Source organism: Paramormyrops kingsleyae, chromosome 4 (assembly GCF_048594095.1).
Source record: "Paramormyrops kingsleyae isolate MSU_618 chromosome 4, PKINGS_0.4, whole genome shotgun sequence".
Taxonomy (NCBI): Eukaryota; Metazoa; Chordata; class Actinopteri; order Osteoglossiformes; family Mormyridae; genus Paramormyrops; species Paramormyrops kingsleyae.
The window spans coordinates 42,301,021-42,321,417 of record NC_132800.1 but is presented as its reverse complement, the minus strand read 5'-3'; the positions used below and the strand labels follow the sequence as shown (position 1 = coordinate 42,321,417).

The following is a 20,397-nucleotide window of genomic DNA, read 5'->3' as shown; positions in this document are numbered from 1 at the left end:
ACATTTGCCAATAAAACATTTAATTATGACTTCACAGTAAATGCTATGAACATGGTCCTGGGGTCATCAAACCAGCAGGGTCGTCCTCTACAGCGTGGCATTGCCTGGTGACCCAGCCTGCCCCATCCTCCTGGAGAGCCTGTAGAGGGGAAGAAGGTCACCATCAACAGCACCCTGCGCCCACCCCAACACAGCTACCACTGGGTTAATAATCCAGTGATTCTCCCAGCCAGAGCACCCTGCTGTGAATCTGAAAGCCAGCCAGTACTCTATCCAACACAACAGCAAAAAATGTCCAGCCCTGCCCCCGGTGCTGACAGTCTCTGAATGGGCCACACACCTAGGGCTCTGCTTCACACACAGGCAGCAAGGTGGACACCCCAGGGGGCCTTGCAGAGGGGATGGGAGAGATGCAGGGAGAAACCCCACCCCCGATGGCCTGCCTCTGTTCCTCAATGAGTGAGAGCAGTCTGCTTCGTGCCTCCACACTGCGCCTATTCAACTCCAGGAGCTGCTGTTCCACAGAGTGTCCCTCCTTTTGGTAAGATGCACATTAACAGAGGCCAACGGTGACACATCTCCCCATTGAAAGGTTCCCAGCTGACTGACTGACAGAACATATCAGACCTGTGCTGGGCGCTGTGCAGTCCTACCAGCCACACTTGGGGCTGAGATCAGCGGATTCTTCTGTGACGCCTGCCTGAGCTGCAGGGGTGCCGGGTCCAGCTTGGAGGTGGAGCTATGGGTGAAGCCATGGCAAGGCAAGCTCATGAATGAGCAGCTGGAAGCTGTGGACTCATCATATTCCACTACCTCCTCATGCCCCCCACTGGATGTGGCCTGGTACTGCAGCAGCTCACCTCTTGCCACTAAAATGAAAAGCAAAGCAGGAGAACTCTGCCATTTAGCAGAGCAGCTGCTTCGAATCAACAGCTACCCTGTAGGGGGTGCCAGGTTAACAGCTGAACTGCACTGAGAAACTCCCCCCCCCCCCCCCCAAAGCAGGCTGTAGCTCTTGCCTTCAGTTTGGGAGGGGCAGCTGTCAGTCTGGCGGGGGGGCGAAAGCAGCACTGCTGGGAAGGGAGATGGCACCTCTCCCAGGTCCTTCTCAGGAGACACAGCACTGCTCAACTGCAATCTGTGCGCATCTGTGCAGGTGTCTTCACAGCCATGGAGACAAGCTCTGGGCTCAGCTTCAGGCCCCAGTCCACCCAGTTCTCCCAGTGCCAGCAGCAGTGCATCCAGCCGCTTGTCCAGATCTTTCACATGCTTCTGTAATCAGACAGAGCATCAGACTGGTCAGTGCTGTGCAGATACCTGGTAACAAGAGGGGAGTTACAGTCCCCAGACCTACCTGCAGAGCAGTGTTGTCCTGATGAAGCAGGAGAGATTCTGCAGTGAGAGCATCAATCAGCTGCTGTTGCTCTCTGAGCTGCTCTTCTAGATGCCTCCTCACTGTAACCTCCTTCTGCACCTCCTCATGGCTCTGGGCATGGGGGTACATCGCTGTCACTGACAGGGAAGACCCCCTTCTCTGTGAGTGTTTACACACACAGACGCACACAGTCTGTACCCTGCAGAGGTGTTGGACTAGGCGGCCCAAGATGGCCACCAGCGCTGTGGAGAATCCACTGAGGGTGGCATCCCCTTGCTGGTCCTCAGAAGCCTGTGGAGCAGCATTAGGGCCCAAGGAGTCCAGCTGCAGTCCCATCTTCATCAACTTGGCCTGCAGCACCTCCAGACTGGAGCAGCCTCCACTTGAGGAGTGCAAGTCTGAGCTGCTCAGCCTGGAGAAGTTGGCACACTGCCCCCTGCTGATCCTCTTCCCTGCACAGGAACATACCAGCTGGTGGCTTTTGCTGGTGGACAGGCCTGGCTGTTAACTGGCAAGGAGCAGCAATTACCTGGCTTTGGAAAAACAGGCCCCACATTCAATACATGTGACATCAGGGCAGCAGGGGGGTCATCCTTGTCCAGGGGAACATGCGGCAGCAGCTTCTGGACCACAGGGGTGGCATTGAGGGCTGCAGATAGGGGGGGTGAGGCAGGGCTCAGCTGGGAAAACAGTACAGAATGTAAACACTGAGGGAGGGCACATACCACACTGGGGCACAGAGGGGCTCTGGGGGCAGCGGAGAGGCACATCCGGGGCATTAGGACTGAGAGGTCGTCCATGACACCGATCTTGGACAGGACACCTGCAGGAGTCCGCAGACACAGGTCAGAAGGCAACATGAGGCCTGGAGGCTCAATACAACCATGTGAATGCGGCTAGCGTTACACATTCCCCCCGCAGTGCCCTGTCGGGGCATCTAGTGGGTGTCAGGGAGGCTTGGTGGGCAGACAGACCTGCTCACAGCCACATCACGGGACAGTGGCTCCAGTCCATGGACTCCTGCTCCTGACGGATCCAGTAACAGCACCGGCTTGGAGACAGGCTCGCGGTCCAGTGCCATGGTCACACTTGGGAACCCTGAGAGCCAGTAGGGGATGGGGTCAGAGCAGAACCGGAGGGGTGGGAATCCAAAGCACCAGGATTGAAGGGTACCAGTCTGCCTGTGAGGAGCATCCCCAAATAAATCCTTCACCATCGCCATCATGTGATCGGACTGGGCCAGAACATCCCGCAGCTGGTTCTGCTCAGAGCTCGCCTGCAGGGGAGATGAAGTTTAAGGCATGCGCCCACATACACACACACATTAGTGTTCTTTTCGTCAATTAAATTTTTGACAAAATATCTTCGTCAACGAACCTTTTTGACATGATGGAGATGAGACGCAACGTAAATGCTGGTCATGTGACGACAACTATAACGAAATATATCATGTAATATTGTTGACGAATAAAAACGAGACCAAACGTGGTTTACAAAATAAAAACTATACTAAAATGTCTCTTAATTTTCGTTGACAAAAACGAGACGAGACGTTATTTCCTCTCGTTTAATCGCGTTATTATTATTATGCAGTATTTCCGTTTCCTGTGTCTCCCATTCGGGCGCACAGATGGCGGAGAAATGCGGCCACAAAATATCGGGAAAAAACACCACAAACCTTAAAAGACATCTCAAGGCATTCCATAATGACATTGAGGTAAGTAAAGACATTAACGTAACGTTACTTTCTATTTTAGAAAGCTCATGCCAACTGTGGTTAACATGTTATCGTTAGTAATAGATGTTAGCCTGCTAGCTTTAGACGTTTTGGAGAAAATTATATTTGATAAGCACGGACTCATGGCGATCTGTACAAAACATCCTTTCTGATAAGATGTCTGATAAGAACACGTGGGTAAAGGGAACATTTTGAAGTTATGCAGGCATTTTAGCAAGCTAAAGCTAAATAGCAAACAGAACGACAGCTCAGTTGTCTTGAATCCTGGCGATCTAAACTTTCAAGCTTTCATTACTGTGTGACTAGATATATGTCTAAAGGGGTAGTGTTTGAAACATTGAAAGAGTGTTTTTCGGAACATCGTGCATGGGTCTGGCTTGCCAGGCTAGTTACCATCCACGTAGAGGTATATGCTCTGGCTACAGCTCATGTAAATACCTGCTAATTAGGGCTGGGCGATATTATATCGATATTATATCGCACATGCGCAATAATCACCAGGGCTTCAGATGACAGACCAAGCATTTGGCTGGACACCAGCTTTTCGGTGAAATACAGACATTAATTTATGCCCATAATATGGTAAGGAGATTAGTAGTATGGCTAAAATATTAATCTGTCCTGACATTGTATCTATTCCTGTGCTAGATTCCAGAAACAGCTTCAGTGAAGCAAGTCCCACGCAAGAAGATGGACATTATTTTATTTATTTATTTATTTATTTAATTTAAATTTGTGTGTACTTCTAAGTTCAAACATGTTTGGTTGGCAAAATAAATGTTATAAATTCAAATCAGAGTGTCTTCCATGTCTGGAAAGGATGTAGAGTATTCTTGAGACTATCAGGTAACAATAATATAATAATAAGAAACTTGTTTTAATTGTGAAATGCGTTTGACTTGTACTACACTCACCTAAAGGATTATTAGGAACACCTGTTCAATTTCTCATTAATGCAATTATCTAATCAACCAATCACATGGCAGTTGCTTCAATGCATTTAGGGATGTGGTCCTGGTCAAGACAATCTCCTGAACTCCAAACTGAATGTCAGAATGGGAAAGAAAGGTGATTTAAGCAATTTTGAGCGTGGCATGGTTGTTGGTGCCAGACGGGCCGGTCTGAGTATTTCACAATCTGCTCAGTTACTGGGATTTTCACGCACAACCATTTCTAGGGTTTACAAAGAATGGTGTGCAAAGGGAAAAACATCCAGTATGTGGCAGTCCTGTGGGCGAAAATGCCTTGTTGATGCTAGAGGTCAGAGGAGAATGGGCCAACTGATTCAAGCTGATAGAAGAGCAACTTTGACTGAAATAACCACTAGTTACAACCGAGGTATGCAGCAAAGCATTTGTGAAACCACAACACGCACAACCTTGAGGCGGATGAGCTACAACAGCAGAAGACCTGACCGGGTACCACTCATCTCCACTACAAATAGGAAAAAGAGACTACAATTTGCACGAGCTCACCAAAATTGGACAGTTGAAGACTGGAAAAATGTTGCCTGGTCTGATGAGTCTCGATTTCTGTTGAGATATTCAAATGGTAGAGTCAGAATTTGGCGTAAACAGAATGAGAACATGGATCCATCATGCCTTGTTACCACTGTGCAGGCTGGTGGTGGTGGTGTAATGGTGTGGGGGATGTTTTCTTGGCACACTATAGGCTCCCTAGTGCCAATTGGGCATCGTTTAAATGCCACGGCCTACCTGAGCATTGTTTCTGACCATGTCCATCCCTTTATGACCACCATGTACCCATCCTATACCCATGGCTACTTCCAGCAGGATAATGCACCATGTCACAAAGCTCGAATCATTTCAAATTGGTTTCTTGAACATGACAATGAGTTCACTGTACTAAAATGGCCCCCACAGTCACCAGATCTCAACCCAATAGAGCATCTTTGGGATGTGGTGGAACGGGAGCTTCGTGCCCTGGATGTGCATCCCACAAATCTCCATCAACTGCAAGATGCTATCCTATCAATATGGGCCAACATTTCTAAAGAATGCTTTCAGCATCTTGTTGAATCAATGCCACGTAGAATTAAGGCAATTCTGAAGGCGAAAGGGGGTCAAACACCGTATTAGTATGGTGTTCCTAATAATCCTTTAGGTGAGTGTATATTGACTAGGTAAAATAGAATTGCATTACTAAAATAAAGAGACTAAAATACAATTTTCATTGACTAAAACTAGACTAAAATGTCATCAGTTTTCGTTGACTAAAACTAGAGTAAAATAGTCATGGATAATTCTGAGTAAAATTATGACTAAAATGCTCAGACTTTTAGTCGACTGAAACTTGACTGGACTAAAATGAGTATGGACGTGACTAAGACTAATAATAACTAAAATGACAGCTTGACACAAAGACTAGAATAAAATTTAAATTAAGACAGGCCGCCAAAAACAACTATAACACACAGACACACACACACAGAGTGACACACAGAGGTGTGAGCCTGACCCACCGCACTGGTCTTCAGCACCCTCTGCCTGACCTCCCGCTGCGCTGACTCCTGGTTTTTGGAGCGATGCAGCTCATGGCGTCGGGACTGTGAGCACAGATGGCGTTTAGGCACTGAGCATAGGGGCCACATGAGCGGAGCAAGCCAATGAGCACAGGCTGCGGGGGTACTGACCAGATCTTCAGGTGTGGCCTGGTGAACAGTGAGGTCATGGACGGTGCTCTGATCAGAAACAACACATCTAATCAACACGCTGTGACTGAGAATGTGTTTAAATCAGAGGAAAACATCACAGCAAAGCAGACAGCAGCAGTTAAAGTGAAACCTTCAGGTCAGAGACGCAAACATTGCACTACATATTTAACAACATGATCATTTACACCAATCCGTCAAAAGCAACCAGAAGGACCAAATGGGACAAGGAAAACTGACGTTCAAGTAATCACGGGACGGGAGCCCGTAACCCGCATGCCACAGGCAAACAAACATACCACCCAGTCCTGCTTCGGTCTGGGCGGCTTCCTCTGCCGGGCTGGTCGCTTTCCGGGACCGTGGACGGACCGAGTCGCCTTCCTAAACGACATCTACTCACGCAAGAAGAGAACAAAGCCACGACCGCAAATAAATACTACTATTCCCTCCCTAAAATATAACAATGCAGAGTTATAGCCGGTTTAATAATTAACAGTCCAACTTGAAAACAGCATTAAGTTTTCACACCGCATTAAAGCCACGTACATGTAGCTGGAAGGAGCCTTTCTGCCAGTATAAAAATACCGCGAAACACTTGTACACTTTAACACGCTAATCGCGCTTAATGTGCTTTAACATGTCGTGTTAAAGCTTAGAGGGCCACTGTCATAGGAGCGAGAGCGACAACACCATATTCACCGGCCGACTCCCGCCCGTCTCGCTACTCTCTGGCGCCGGTGTTCGACGATTCGCGCCCCAGACTGGGGCCCCCAGTTCGGACGCTTCCTACAATAATCACAGGCCACGCCCCGGTGCGCGATGGGCGCGCTGGGATATGTAGTTTTATAACGTACCGCGGCGTCTGCAGACATCCACTGAGGCTCACGTCCACTGAGACGCAGGAAGTCCACTGAGCGCCCGGAAATGACGTCACGCATAAAGTTTGGTGGATACTTTACTCACGAGCATTAGCAGCGCGTCCATTGTTTAGCAAGACATTGGCGAAGGAAAGTAGAACGGTAAGTTCAGTTTTAATTGTTTATATATGTTCAGTTATTAGTTATTCAGGAAGGATGGGAACTTTGTTTGCTATGTTTAGAAGTGGAATGGTTTTTGTTCGTTATGTTTAGAACGGTTGGAATTGTTTTTTTGTTCGCTATTGTTTGGCTGCTATAAAACACAATTCGTGCTTAGGTTGTTGCTACATTAACTTAATAACTTATTTTCATGCGTGGATTACTCTGATCAGTTGAATGGTGTTTTCATGCAACTGAAATGCATATATACAGTAAATGTAAGTTAGCCAGACTCAAATCGCTGTGTTGCTTAATTGCATTCAAGTACTGTCACTCCTTCAAAAGCCCATAAATGCATACACAATCGTTTTCACGGTGCTTTGTTTTTCATTTTGACCAACAGATGCACAGGTCAATTTGGCGAAGGAATGCCGTGCCTCAGTTAGCAAGATGTGCTAACTGTTGCAATAGTTTCCATTGCCCTTTGTGCCCAGTAACGATGTTTAAACCGACAACGTTACTGCGAGCCCAGGTGCATTTAGATTCACACGCAAAGAATGGAATTTCATTCCAAGGTATGTAATCTATAGGAATTTCTGGTTTGTAAAATCATATTAACATAACTGGATTTTCCTAAACTCTGGTGTATGAAGTAGATATGTTCTCAGAACAGTGTTTATTTAACTACATCTTACTAACATTTAGCATTCCTTGGTACCCATTTGTGTTGTACCATTTCATGCATCGTATGTTTCTATTGGAAACAACTGTCCTTAGTATCATGCATTGTATTTTGCAGGATGTTCCAAAACAGATTGGATCTGTGGACTGTGGTGTGTTCATGTTGATGGTAAGAAGGACCACCTTGAATTGTCGGGTGTAACACTTGTGATATACTTTCAATTGATGTTTTTGTCAGTATGCACTCTGCATGGCCTTGGGGGAACCATTCCACTTTACTGCTGTAAGTACGTCATTAAGAAGATATTCTTTGCGACGCTGTAGAATGTTGCATAGTTATCTATACGAGAAAAAGGTGCCCTTTCTAACATTCTGAATGCATGGTTTTTGTCTTTTTATATTCAGTCTAATATGCAAAGGATAAGGAAATGGTGGTGCCTAACAGTGGTCTGGAAAAGTATGTATGGAAAGCATCGTGTTTTACATTGAGATGCATTCAGATGCAGAATCACGTGCCCTTTCTTTGCAGTGAAGGAGGTTTGTCAGATATAGAATACCAGGTAAAGCTCAGCAGGGAGGTTTTTTAAGGTGATATTCCATTAATTCATCAGTGGTAGTGCATTCAGCTAATGGAGAGGTTTTGCATATATGGGTAATTCACCATTGATACATTGAGATATTGAAACATTATGTCTTGGTAGTGTAAATGATGTGTACTTGTACTACTCAGACATGGACTGAGGAAGACTGAGGAAGCTTCACACCTGCTGAAAGCAAACTTGGAGCCTCTCTCGAGGGTGAGACTGCTCTACAAAGTGTAATAGAATAGAATGCTAGTGGTGTGTGTGTGTGTGTGTCCCTCATTTTTCTTAGGTGGTTTCCTGTTGATTACCAGCTGCACCTGATTAACTTATTCGATCCCTGATATTCACTTCCAATGTCATATAGGAGTCGCGCATCATGAGGGACCTCTGCAGTGCCGTGTGCTGGATTCGCAAGAGGTCCTGGAGGGTCAAAGTGACAACAGGAATGACCCATTCATGTTTATTTTTAATAATAAGGAGGACATGGAAACCTTGCTCTCCAATTGCGTTGATAGGATGGGTCTTAAAATTCATGCCATGTTTACATAAGGAAAAATTTGTATTCTTTTTATTCTGTTCCATATACTTTTTTTTTTTGCACGTTTGTTCAAATTTATATATCAATACACTACAAGAAATTTTTGCCAAATTATCTATGTATAGTGATTTATTTATGTAACACGTACATTATCTTCGAATAACAGAAGTATGGAGTAAAGCTCTGCGAGAAGCATAATTCTGCAGTCTTTAAGGCTTCAATATAATACTCTGAGGGGGGAAAAAATCTGGTCACCATTGACAGTCACAATCAGGACTACAGGTGATTATAATTTGATAAGTACACAATTTTATTAAATTTTAAGTTATGCAATTCTTAATTATACGTACAAACTACTTTTATAAATGTATAATTCAAATGTGATAAGCACAAACTATTTTTAAAATAATCTATGATTTAGTAATACAGTGGTCCCTCGTTAATCGCGGGAGTTACGTTCTAAAAATAACCCGCAATAGGCGAAATCCGCGAAATAGGATTCTTTAGAAATCGAATATTTTCGTAGTATGAGCATTGGAAACCTGTTTACGACCTTCTAAATACGGATTTTAACATTATTAGAGCCCTCTAGACATGGAATAACATCCTTTAGTCACCAATAGTTTATGACTGCTGGACAGGGAAGCAGGACCGGGGACACGAGGAGTCAGGATTGAAGGATTTATTTGGAATCACTCCACATGCGGGACAGGAACATGTAACATCAAAACGTCAACGACAGACCTGGGGGGTATTCCAGAAAGCTTGGTTAACTTACCATTTGGTAAATCTTAACCTCTGGGTTGATATACCCCAAACCCGCATACCATGAGTATGTCGGTTCCAAAACACCTGAGAAGAGTAAGTTCAATCAACCTCCTATTGCTTACCCAGAGTTAATGCGCGTGCACCGTGCATACATAAAGACGTTTTCAATTGATCGCCGATTTCACGAGTCAGAATGGAAAATCAAAGTGAAAAAAAGAGAGCGGCATACTTCACAGAGGCGGAGTTGGAAGTTTTAATGCACGCATATGAGGAATTCAAGCCAATAATAATGAAAAAAAGCAATACGGCTGCATCGGCTAAAGAAAGAGTTGGCTTGGCAAAAAATAAAGGACAGAATAAATGCGTGTGTATTAAATTGCAAATTTGACATCGCCTCCCCTTTTATTATAATGCAAAATAATTAAACACATAACCCTTCCGCATCCTTTTTACTGTTAAATCACTATGAAAGCATTTACTTTTCCTGCCATTCATTTCTTTAGGTTAAAATAACAATGTGTCTCGACTAGGAATATATGGTTTCTTATTTAATAAGGTGTAATCCTTCTGGAGACAGAAGAACTTTGAGCCAAGTCAAAATGAAACACAAAAACATTCTGCAAAAAGGTTATTGATTACACGATCACTTAACTATTTATTAAACACGATTTAGTATATTCTTTCTGTCATGTAGCTAATAGAAAAAAGGCTGAAGCCCGTCTAACTGGCGGGAGCCCACCACCACCTCCCCTCACCCCATCTGAGGGCAACCAGTGGTAACCAGCATTGTACTGTCCTGTAATGATTACCTATAGTTAGTGGAAAAAAGTAATGAGTTTGATGATTTTAACAAGGCAAAAAATTAAGGATACAAAATCAAGTTACCTGCACATTGATACTATGAATAGATTTCCTCCGCTATCTCGCTGTACTTGTATAGTGACAATAAAGACATCTATCTATCTATCTATCTATCTATCTATCTATCTATCTATCTATCTATCTATCTATCTATCTATCTAACATAGTCTCCCTCATTTATTAAAGGAGCTTTAATAGGAATGTAGGTGCCATCAATGCACCCAATTATGAATGAATGAATGAATGAATGCCTTTTATTGTCACTATACATGTATTACATGTATTCCAAATTACATTTGGAAACCCTGAAATAGAAAGTCATATAGGGAAGTATCAAGTGTGTGTGTGTGCAGGATGAATACATGTAGGCTATAGATATAAATAGTATGACTATATATTAAATATGCATCATAGATTTTACTACAAAGGACAAACCTACCACTCTGTGGAATTCCTCTTTAATAACACGCAGAGCTCTATGGACAGGGAACTGTATAAACGTGTGTAAGAAGTGTTAAGTACCAGACATACTGTGCGAACGGCTCTACACACAGTTGCCTTTCCTATATGCTCTGCGTCGCCCATATTGTACAAAAAATGCCCTGACGCAAAAAACCGAAGCGCTATGTACAGAATGTTTTCTGTGCTAAGCGCAGACCCGCGGTTTGGGTTTGTGACATTTGCAATATGCGGTTTCAAGAGATGTTAAATAAATGAACGATTCTTTTGAAAACTGATAACGCTTTTTCAAATAATCATTAGGAAATGACAAGACATCAATACGCGGTCTTATAACTCTCTCCCGGCGAAAAAAACCTTGTATAATTTATGCCTCCACGTTCACAGGATCGTCATCAAAAGGGCACGCCATGCTCAGTAACCTTCTGCAACAAACTTACCCTGGAACATAACCTGCTCAGTAGCAGGTTATCTTCAGAGAGTAAGCTGCTATGGTTACGTACATACCCAGAAAGTTAACCTCCGTTTTTGGAACCGAAAGTTGAGGTTATCCACTAACTTACCCTTAAACTTACCCGGGTATGTCACATAACCTGCTTTCTGGAATACCCCCCTGGGGTTATAGACACTGACAGAAACAGAATCAAATTGACAGAAAACAACTGGTCACAATCAGGGCTGCATATGTGGTTAATAAGGGGGCGTGGCACACAAGAGGATCGGACAGGTAGGTCATGAAAATTACACTCGTATTACCCAAAATATTAGAAAAAATAATAGAAAATAAATATTAGACATTATAATTGTTATTATTATACATCTAATTACGAAGAGCAAAGATGCTTCCGGTGCGTAGCGATGTATCATTTTCATTGTCTCGATCAACTTTTTAATCAATAGACAAAAAACCGCGATGGAGTGAAGCCGCGAAGTGGCGAGGGACGACTGTATATGCATACAAACAAGTGATAACTGCGAACCATTTTTAAATGAACTAAAAGTAAGATGTATAATAGAAGATATCTATGGCTGCGTCTCAGTGGATTAGTGATGCCACTTCCTGCGTGTCAGTGGACGTGATGTCACTTCCTGCGTCTCAGTGGACATGAGTCTCAGTGGATCTGCAGCCAGACTCTATTGCAGCAGTGCAAAATGCAAATATCCATCCATTGTCCAACCCGCTTATCCTACTGGGTCGCGGGGGGTCCGGAGCCAATCCCGGAAGCAACGGGCACGAGGCAGGGAACAACCCTGGACGGGGGGGCCAGCCCATCGCAGGGCACACTCACACACCATTCACTCATATACGCACACCTAAGGGCAATTTTAGCAACGCCAATTAGCCTTAGCATGTCTTTGGACTGTGGGGGGAAAACGGAGCACCCGGAGGAAACCCCACGACGACACGGGGAGAACATGCAAACTCCACACACATGTGACCCAGGCGGAGACTCGAACCCAGGTCCCAGAGGCAACAGTGCTAACCACTGCACCACCATGCCGCCCCCGCAGTGCAAATAAGGGACAAATTATCAGTGTAGTAAGACAAGACAAAATACAGTATATTATAGCAATCTCACTCCGAAGTCACTCCAAGGCGATTAACAAGGGTAAGCTGCATCCATTACTGAATGAAAGAAAGAAAGATATTCTTTAATACTATCCAGATTAATTAATTAATTAAGAAGGAAAGAAAGGAATATCCTATAATAATATCCAGATTAATTAATTGATCGATTGAGTAATTAATCTGGATATTATTAAAGGATATTTCATTTTTTCCCTTCTTAATTAAGAAAGAAAGAAAGAAAGAAAAAGAAAGCCAGAGTTCAACAGAGAAGAGGAATCAAAAAAGAAACCTGTAGGAGTGCAATAAAAGTAAAATGAGGTCTTATACAGCGGACCTATTACTCAGTAAAACATACAGAGGGAAGTTAAAAAAATTCTGGGTGAAAATGAACATGGACTATCCTTTAATAATATCCAGATTAATTATATCGAATATTATCAACAACTTGTTTGGAACAAAATGTTTACTTACGTGCTGGAGACTGACAGCCTCGCAACGCCTGATAGTCCCAGAAGATGGCGCTGCCGCTAACAAAATCCACTCCACTATTAGGCTTAAACTTTTGATGGATTTAATGGTTTGTTTTTTATTTTAAGTTTACGGAAGAATTTATGACAGTGATCGTTCAAATCGCATTGCTAACATGTAGTATTAATTATGCTCTGATTTTTTCTACTGGGACATTAAATTACCAAAGATAATACCGGACGCAAATGCTCGCTCTTGCGTTGTATACAACCAAAATGGCGATTTGACCCACAATACACTGCGGCTATAGCGAGTGTGACGTCAGCGGACAAAGACCGATTGACTGGACCTGCTGGCTGGGCCAAAAGCACAAGGATGGACCACTTGGACATTTGTTACATGACATCAGAAATGTGTAAATAGTTTTAATGGGATGGATGTGTAATCAATGTAAAGTAATTTGATTTAAAAAATTTAGTTGTGATGTTAATATAACATGTGCTTCAAATTAAATGTTTAAAATGAACTTATGCTGTTGTGTCATGAAGTGTTACATGAATGTTTAAGTGAAACAAATAAGCTATGTTAACATTCATTGTTCTTATTAACCCCTTAAAAAGAACCCAGTGAATGTTTGTGAAATAGAAGCTTACTCAGTAACACCACATTCATTACTAATGAGTTACAATATGTTTCACTTTATAATACTGTTCTTGTTCTTTAGTAACTCCTATTGAAGAAGTCAGTAACGCCACTTTCATTACTAATGAGTTACAATTAGTTTTATTTAGGTCATTAGTTCATTACTTCATTCCTTATTTAAAATGCATACATTAATTTCTTAATGTTTAGAAAAGATCAACAATATGTGGTGGAGCACATCATGTGGCAAAACACGAGTCTCTGATTGACCATCCCTTCAGTTGCACTTCAAAGCACAGTTTGAAGAACACTGGGACACGGACTGAAGTGAGGTAAATAATTAAAATGTAGGTACTGTATACATATTTTAGGCAGTAATATTTTGTAGAATAAGTTGTTGCTGTTATTCCAAAAGGAAAAAAATGGCAAAAACCATTGAGAACAGTAGCCTGTAAGTTCCTGTTAGTCCAAAAAAAAGCACTGTTCATTTGATGAGTAATGAACTAGTAGTTATTAGAAATAATCCATCGTTAGTATATAATTCCCAGAGACCAGCAATACTCAATAGTTCCTAATGAAGTAATAGCGAACTACTATAATAATTAGTTCACTATTACCTATTGAGTAATTAAGCATAATTCCTTAGTAGTTAATAGTACCAATTTAGGTGTTAATGAAGCACTACTCCTTTGTTGCTGCTTACTTCTTGCATATTTACCTGTTAACTACGGAACAGTATTATAAAGTGTTACCATTAAATCTAGCAGTAGACAAATGTATGAACGAAGTACTTTAACAGTGACCAACGAAAATGTAAGAATGTTACATGAGGTGATCTGTATACTGGATATCTGCCTGAATATTCAATGCACTGGATGGGGAACATCATAAGGTAGGAAATAAGAGTTTCAACGTCATTGGTCATGGCTGCTACCTTGTACTTCTTAACGGCATGACTTGTAATTTGGCACCACATACGCCCCCGCTGTTCTCTCCATCAACGGACTTCCCACACGGTGTTCCGGAGCAGTCCAGCGCGGATCGCACATTGAAGCACTTAGAGCGGACTGGGGTTCCGTACACTGGGGCCTTCCACCAACTCATAAGATATATGGTCCCGCAAAACAGGGTCGTTAACGCTGACAATTGGCTGGTTGAGACTTAACTAGGCAAATACATTGCGAGCTTGTACTGCGCAAGCGCAACTGGATGCACCCCCTCCACTGAAAAGTCGTTTGCGGGACTGGTCTTATCCACGGACCACTGCCGTCAGGAGGGTACCGTTGTCGGACTCTGCGATTTCCAGTGTTCCCCGTGTTTTGCTTTGGAAGGCTGTTTGCCGTAGAGCTCTCGCAGTTTGCCTATGTCCGGGGATGGTGGAAAGATTCATATGGAATAGAAGTTAAGAAAACGTCAGTATGACTTGGTCTCCTGGGCAGAGCAGAAGCAGTCCGTGAGAAGATCCCGGCGCGTATGGATTACATGTAAATCAGAGCTGGCTTCTGTGCATCTCCGGGGAAAAGTTATATGAGACGTGTGTTACTTGGGTAGACATGGGACAAGCTCCGCATTACTTCCGCGCCAGTACTGGTTCACTTGGGCTGCATGGATTCTGATTTCAACGGCAGTTTGAGTCTTTGCTGTAAAAAATGCACGCTCTACATAGTCATCTGGAAAAACGCACTGGTCGTATCACTTCTGTCTACAATTAATTGCTTTTCAGACTTTTCAAGTTGTTCAGCGGTGGGTTGCTATTTAAGCAAACGAAAGGGCGCTCGTGACTTTGGATTACAGAACACTCCTCTCGGATGCTTTCTGTTGGCTTTTTACTTTTCGCTTGTCGGTCCATCATTAAACAGGCTGTCTATTTTCCAAGGCTAGACCACGCAGGCTGACACACAGCTGTCACGCAGCCAAACCCGAGGGTCTGGTTCTGTTATGCTCACTACAGGTTCCTTGATGTCTCTCGCCGTGGTCACGACTCTCCTGCTGGCGGTCATGGAGGTGCAGGCCATCGGCGAGTATTGTCACGGCTGGCACGACCCGCAGGGCGCGTGGCGTGACGGTTTCCAGTGCCCGGAGCGCTTCGATGGTCAGGAAGCAATCATCTGCTGCGGAAAGTGCGAGCTTCGCTATTGCTGTGCGAGCAGCGACGCCCGGCTGGACCAAGGGACCTGCGACGACGACAAGCAAGCCGCAGGGCCGGGCACTGCAAGTAAGGAAGACAAAGACGGCGGCGCAGGTGGGCTGACGGCGTGGCTTCATCTTACCACCTGGCAGGCATGTTAATGATAGAACTTATATAAGTTATATACCTCCAGGTGCTGATTTGTGAAAACTGCCTTAAAGTACAGCATATACATTTTCTGTAGCAAAGTATTAATAAAATGAGAATACCTAATTACAGAAAGTGTAGAAGGTTATGGTAGTGAATGAAAAGCTGGTATCTGCTGTATTAATCTGCCAATTAGACGACAATGACAGGAGGATCGCTTTTAACGTTTCAGTTGCATGTTGACCCTGGAAGTTTCCCATTGGCTATTAGTGACAGCTGCAGGCGGCGTGGAGAGGCAGATAACCGGCCGCATTAATAACTGGCAAACCGTGCAGCGCTGCTAAAAATAACTGCGTTTGTTCTAACAGCGAGACGCTCGTGCAGTGGTGTGCGCGCCAGCCCTCGAGACAGCACTGTACGCACGGAGACCCGGCGTACGCGCACTGCAGCGCGCCGCCGCCGATTCGCGAGCGCTGGAGACACCCAGAATAGTGACGCCAGGGCAGTTTATGAAGCTCACAGGGAACCGTAAATCGCGAAGCGGCGGCGATGCAGCTCAGAATAGCAGGCCTGCCTAACTTTACAAATTAATCATATAACCTTTTTTCGTGAACCCCCACTATAAGATTAAAGTACACTGAAAGAAAACCGATGTACGGATCCCATTCTTCCCCTCTTAACACTGTACATTTCCCACACAGCACTTCACAGGGACCATTAAATACATAAAATTATATGTAAAATTCGACGGCTGGGCGGCACAAGATTTTGTCATAAACTTTCAAGGTTATACTGTGTGTGGGCTTCGGGCAGAGTATGACATGAACTTGAATTTGGAACTTGAATTTTTCACCTGTTAAAGCACCTCAGTCAGAATAGTAAGTAAGGCTTATAGAGAAAGAAGCAAAGCTTCCTGGATGGAAGCAGGGCTTTCTGAATGGAAACAGGAGCTTCTCCAGCAAGTGGCTTTATTGGATCTCGAATAGTTTGCCTGAGACTGAGTTTGTGTTTGTCATACATGCACCAGAATGCTGCAGTGGGCTTGTATTTGAGTGTGACTATGTGCCTGTTCGCCATGCTAGCTGTGTACATCTGATCTGGGACCAGCCAGTCCATGGTATTTTTCCACTGAATCTGAAAGATGTCATGCTTGAGAGCCCCTCTTACCTCACAGACGCCTCCCACGTGGAGCTATGTTTCTGTTAACCCCCGGAGTTCTGGAGCAGGAGGTTCTCCATGGTGGTGTTAATGGGATTTTTTAATGGTATTTGCATTAGCCTTGTGGCACATGGTGCTCATGGGCCCCCAGGTAGCACAGAGCTTAAGGATATGTTCCTGCAACCTAGAGGCCCCCAGTGAGAACCTCAGAACAGTCCAGCTGTGGACTTTTAAGAGGCACAAATTGCTGGAGACTTGAAACTGAAATTGCTGTATCCAAAGCAGTATCCCTGAGTACTTCTCAGTGTTCCTGAGTATTCCTGAATTTTTCCAAATGTTCCTGAGTATTCCCCAATGTTTTGTTGCGGAAAACTGGATGTCAGTCTATGGCTTCAAGGGGCTCTAGGTCAGTTTGCTATGTTGAGGCTGTTTAGTAAGTAATGAAAATAATCCTAATCCCCAAATCCCAATAAGTATTTTTCATTAATTGCTTATAACTTAATTTCAATATGAATCACTGATTAAGTGAAGGATTTAAGAAATGCACTATATTGTAATTGATTCATTTTTTATATTGCATTATGAATCACCCTGTGTTGTTGTCATAGTTTGCATGCATCCCAGCACAACATTGGCCCAAGTTTACACAGTTTAATGTCTTTTACATCCAGCTAAATAAGACTATAATCTCGATGAAATATTTATTTATTTAAAAATGTTATTTATTTCTCCTTATAATTTCTTTTCATATCCTTTGTAACTAGTTGCACAGTCAAAAGAGTGGTACAGGATACGTTTCACTGCATGATGTACCTGTATGACTATGCATGTGACAATTAAAGAATCTTGAATTGGCTCATCTTAAGGTCCATTGCTTAGGATCTGAAATTAGGCCACAGAGAGCCGTCTGTCAGCCTGCAGTGACAGGGAGCACGGTGATGGTGACAGCAGCGCTGACATGGCCGCCTCTGTCTCTCTACAGTGCCCATCTACGTGCCCTTCCTCATTGTTGGCTCGGTGTTCGTGGCCTTCGTGCTGGTTGGATCTGCAGTGGCCGTGTGCTGCTGCCGCTGCCTGCGGCCCAAGCGAGAGCTGTCATCAGGGGGACGTGGTGCGGGTGGGGCTGGGGGGCGGCTGCTAGAGACCATTCCCATGATGCCGAGCGGTGGGGCATCCCGCGGCTCTTCGTCACGCCAGTCCAGCACAGCCGCCAGTTCCAGCTCTTCCTCTGCCCAGTCAGGACCCCGCCAGGCCCCGCCCCTTCAGCCAGCCATGCCACGAGTGCCCCCTACAGTCTATGCTGGCGTTCCAGCTGGCTTCTCCCTGGTTAGCTGCCCCCAAGTTCCACCCATGCAGTTCCTCCATCCGCAGTTCATTGGCTATGCCATGCAGCACGAGCCCCTGGCTCCAGCCCCTCCCACACCCGCCCCTCCCTTCCTTGACCCTGCCCAGGGGGGCTATCAACCACTGCACTCACCCTTCCCTCCACCCACCAGTGTGACCAGTGAGCAGAAGTACCCGCCAGTGACTGTGTGATGGGTGGAGTCATAAAAGGATGGGCCTCTGCCCCCCCCCCCACTGAATATTGTGGGGAGGGGTCACAATGTGTGTACTTGTGTTTGTGTTAATGTATGTGGAACTAGGTGGACATACCTATGTTCCACAGCCATGTAAGAGAAAACTGTTCCACGCTAGATGCCCTCCTCTGTCCAGAGGCCCATTCCCACTCCAGGGACTGTACTCCACCTGGGGCCTTGTCACACCTTGGATACTGTGCTCAGGGGCCCCGTCCCACCCTGGGAACTATCCTCTGGGGCCCCGTCCCACTCTGGAGACTGTGCTCTGGGGCCCCATTGCACCCTGGGGACTGTGCTCTGGGGCCCCATCTCACCCTGGAGACTGTGCTCTGGGGCTCCGTCCCACCCTGGGAACTGTCCTCTGGGGCCCCGTCCCACTCTGGTGACTGTGCTCTGGGGCCCCATTGCACCCTGGGGACTGTGCTCTGGGGCCCCATCTCACCCTGGAGACTGTGCTCTGGGGCTCCGTCCCACCCTGGGAACTGTCCTCTGGGGCCCCGTCCCACCTTGGAGGCTGTACTCCTCCATGGGGCTCCGTTGTACCCTGATGACTGTCCACTGGGGCCTGCTGCACCACCTTGTGCCCCATCCTGGACTGAGCCGGAGCAAGCCATGTAAATTTGTATAAAGTTATTTTTGTACCCAGTACGACAGAGACGTGAGGGTGAAAGATGAGGTTCATGGTGTTTATCTGCCCTTGGATGTGCTTGCACATGTATGTATGTTAACATGTGTTCATGTCTTTGTGTTTATCAGCTGCAGCTTGAGATGTACAGTGTGATATGTGCATAGTGCAGTATGTTCTAAACAGTGTGTATTGGTATGGAAATCTGTGAAGTACAGGAAGCGTGTGGAGTTACATGTATGCGGTATGCTGCATGTGGAGTTACATGAGTGTTATTGATAGTGTGGATTTACATGTATGTACATGTAACGCACATGTATGCGACACATGGAGTCACGTGTGCAGTATCTGGAGGGTGGAGTTACATGTGCGTGGTACACACCATCTGGAGTTACATGTGTCCGGTACAGAGTGTGTGCGATATGGAGTGTGTGGAGCTTGCAGATTTTGTGTAATGGGTATTGCAGGTGCTGTAATATAAGAGTCGGCTCACTGGATCCCAGTAGAGCTGTAAATGGAATGAAGTGAACATAGGACGGACTATGAGAAGCTCCCAAACACAAGAGCATGGGGGTGACTCACTTTGAATTTACACCATCACCTGTGTGTGTGTCTGTCTGTAGAGTGTGTGTGAGCTCTGTGTGTGTGAGGCTGATCCTTCCTGTGCATCAGCAGCCTTTTGTAGGACTGCTCAGCTCATAACGGAGTATCTCCAGTTTGCCAAGTCCTGCATGTCCTGGGCTCCTCTCTGCCTGCCTCTGTGTCTGTCAGTTTATCTGTCGGTGTGTCAGTGTCAGTGGACTGTGTCCTGCTCTCCAAGTTGCTCTAAGAAAATGTGGGCTTGAGAAACACCTTATTGAGCAGCTATCAACAGGCTGGAGCAGACACAGCCTGGCTCAGCAGGGGGGACAGGAAGTGGCGTTGTTCCCCAGATGCTAAAGGTATGTGTGTAGCGTAGACATTAGCGTGCGTGTCAGACACAGACTCTGCAGACAGGAGACTTCAGGACAAGCAAACTGTAAACTGTACCAGAGACAGAACTGTATTTATGCAGTGATGTGCACACTTGTGTGTGGCCTACGTGCCGACAGCTTTTTATAATAAACATTTAGCGTGGATGGTGTTATTGGCTGAAGCTGGGCTCTGCCTGTGTTACTGCGTCCTGTATGAAACTGGCTAAAACCCGCAGACGTGATGCCTGGGGGTGAATCACACTATGCTCCCACAGCGGGATGGATTTTATAAAGGTCAGGCCTGAGATTGGGAATGTGTGTACCTCAGAGTCTGCCACCAACAGCAGCCTATTGGGTATGAAGACCAGAGTCAGCAGCTGAAGAGAGAGCAGTTCATGAAACTGGTCACTGAAAGAGGAGGGTAGGCCCACCAATCTA

General features: G+C 45.1%; 2 protein-coding genes and 1 long non-coding RNA gene across 12 annotated transcripts; 2 read left to right on the top strand and 1 right to left on the bottom strand.

Annotated features, from left to right (window-relative positions):
- Nucleotides 1–3: 3 nt before the first annotated feature.
- Nucleotides 4–13,026, bottom strand: spice1 (spindle and centriole associated protein 1). 9 transcript variants are annotated; one of them, XM_072711387.1, is made up of 14 exons: nucleotides 6,484–6,592; nucleotides 6,084–6,176; nucleotides 5,767–5,814; nucleotides 5,596–5,679; nucleotides 2,549–2,651; nucleotides 2,350–2,473; nucleotides 2,101–2,198; nucleotides 1,905–2,024; nucleotides 1,574–1,827; nucleotides 1,355–1,486; nucleotides 1,020–1,272; nucleotides 628–869; nucleotides 341–535; nucleotides 4–139 (listed from the first exon to the last, which is right to left on the bottom strand). In XM_072711387.1, exons 2-13 carry the CDS (start codon nucleotides 6,174–6,176, stop codon nucleotides 341–343), a joined length of 1,746 nt encoding a protein of 581 aa, XP_072567488.1. In that variant the 5' UTR covers nucleotides 6,484–6,592; the 3' UTR covers nucleotides 4–139. The 9 variants fall into 9 exon arrangements, with proteins under 9 accessions (XP_072567488.1, XP_072567487.1, XP_072567486.1 ...); XM_072711386.1 differs by having other exon boundaries at nucleotides 6,313–6,580; XM_072711385.1 differs by having other exon boundaries at nucleotides 6,331–6,580.
- On the top strand, nucleotides 6,660–7,880 carry LOC140588860 (uncharacterized). Its single transcript, XR_011990077.1, has 3 exons — nucleotides 6,660–6,803; nucleotides 7,204–7,375; nucleotides 7,600–7,880. It is a non-coding gene; the product is annotated as an uncharacterized lncRNA (long non-coding RNA).
- Nucleotides 13,027–14,319: 1,293 nt separating the features above from the next.
- On the top strand, nucleotides 14,320–20,141 carry shisa2b (shisa family member 2b). 2 transcript variants are annotated; one of them, XM_023845210.2, is made up of 2 exons: nucleotides 14,320–15,586; nucleotides 17,787–20,141. In XM_023845210.2, exons 1-2 carry the CDS (start codon nucleotides 15,310–15,312, stop codon nucleotides 18,338–18,340), a joined length of 831 nt encoding a protein of 276 aa, XP_023700978.2. In that variant the 5' UTR covers nucleotides 14,320–15,309; the 3' UTR covers nucleotides 18,341–20,141. The 2 variants fall into 2 exon arrangements, with proteins under 2 accessions (XP_023700978.2, XP_023700977.2); XM_023845209.2 differs by having other exon boundaries at nucleotides 14,329–15,613.
- Nucleotides 20,142–20,397: the final 256 nt, after the last annotated feature.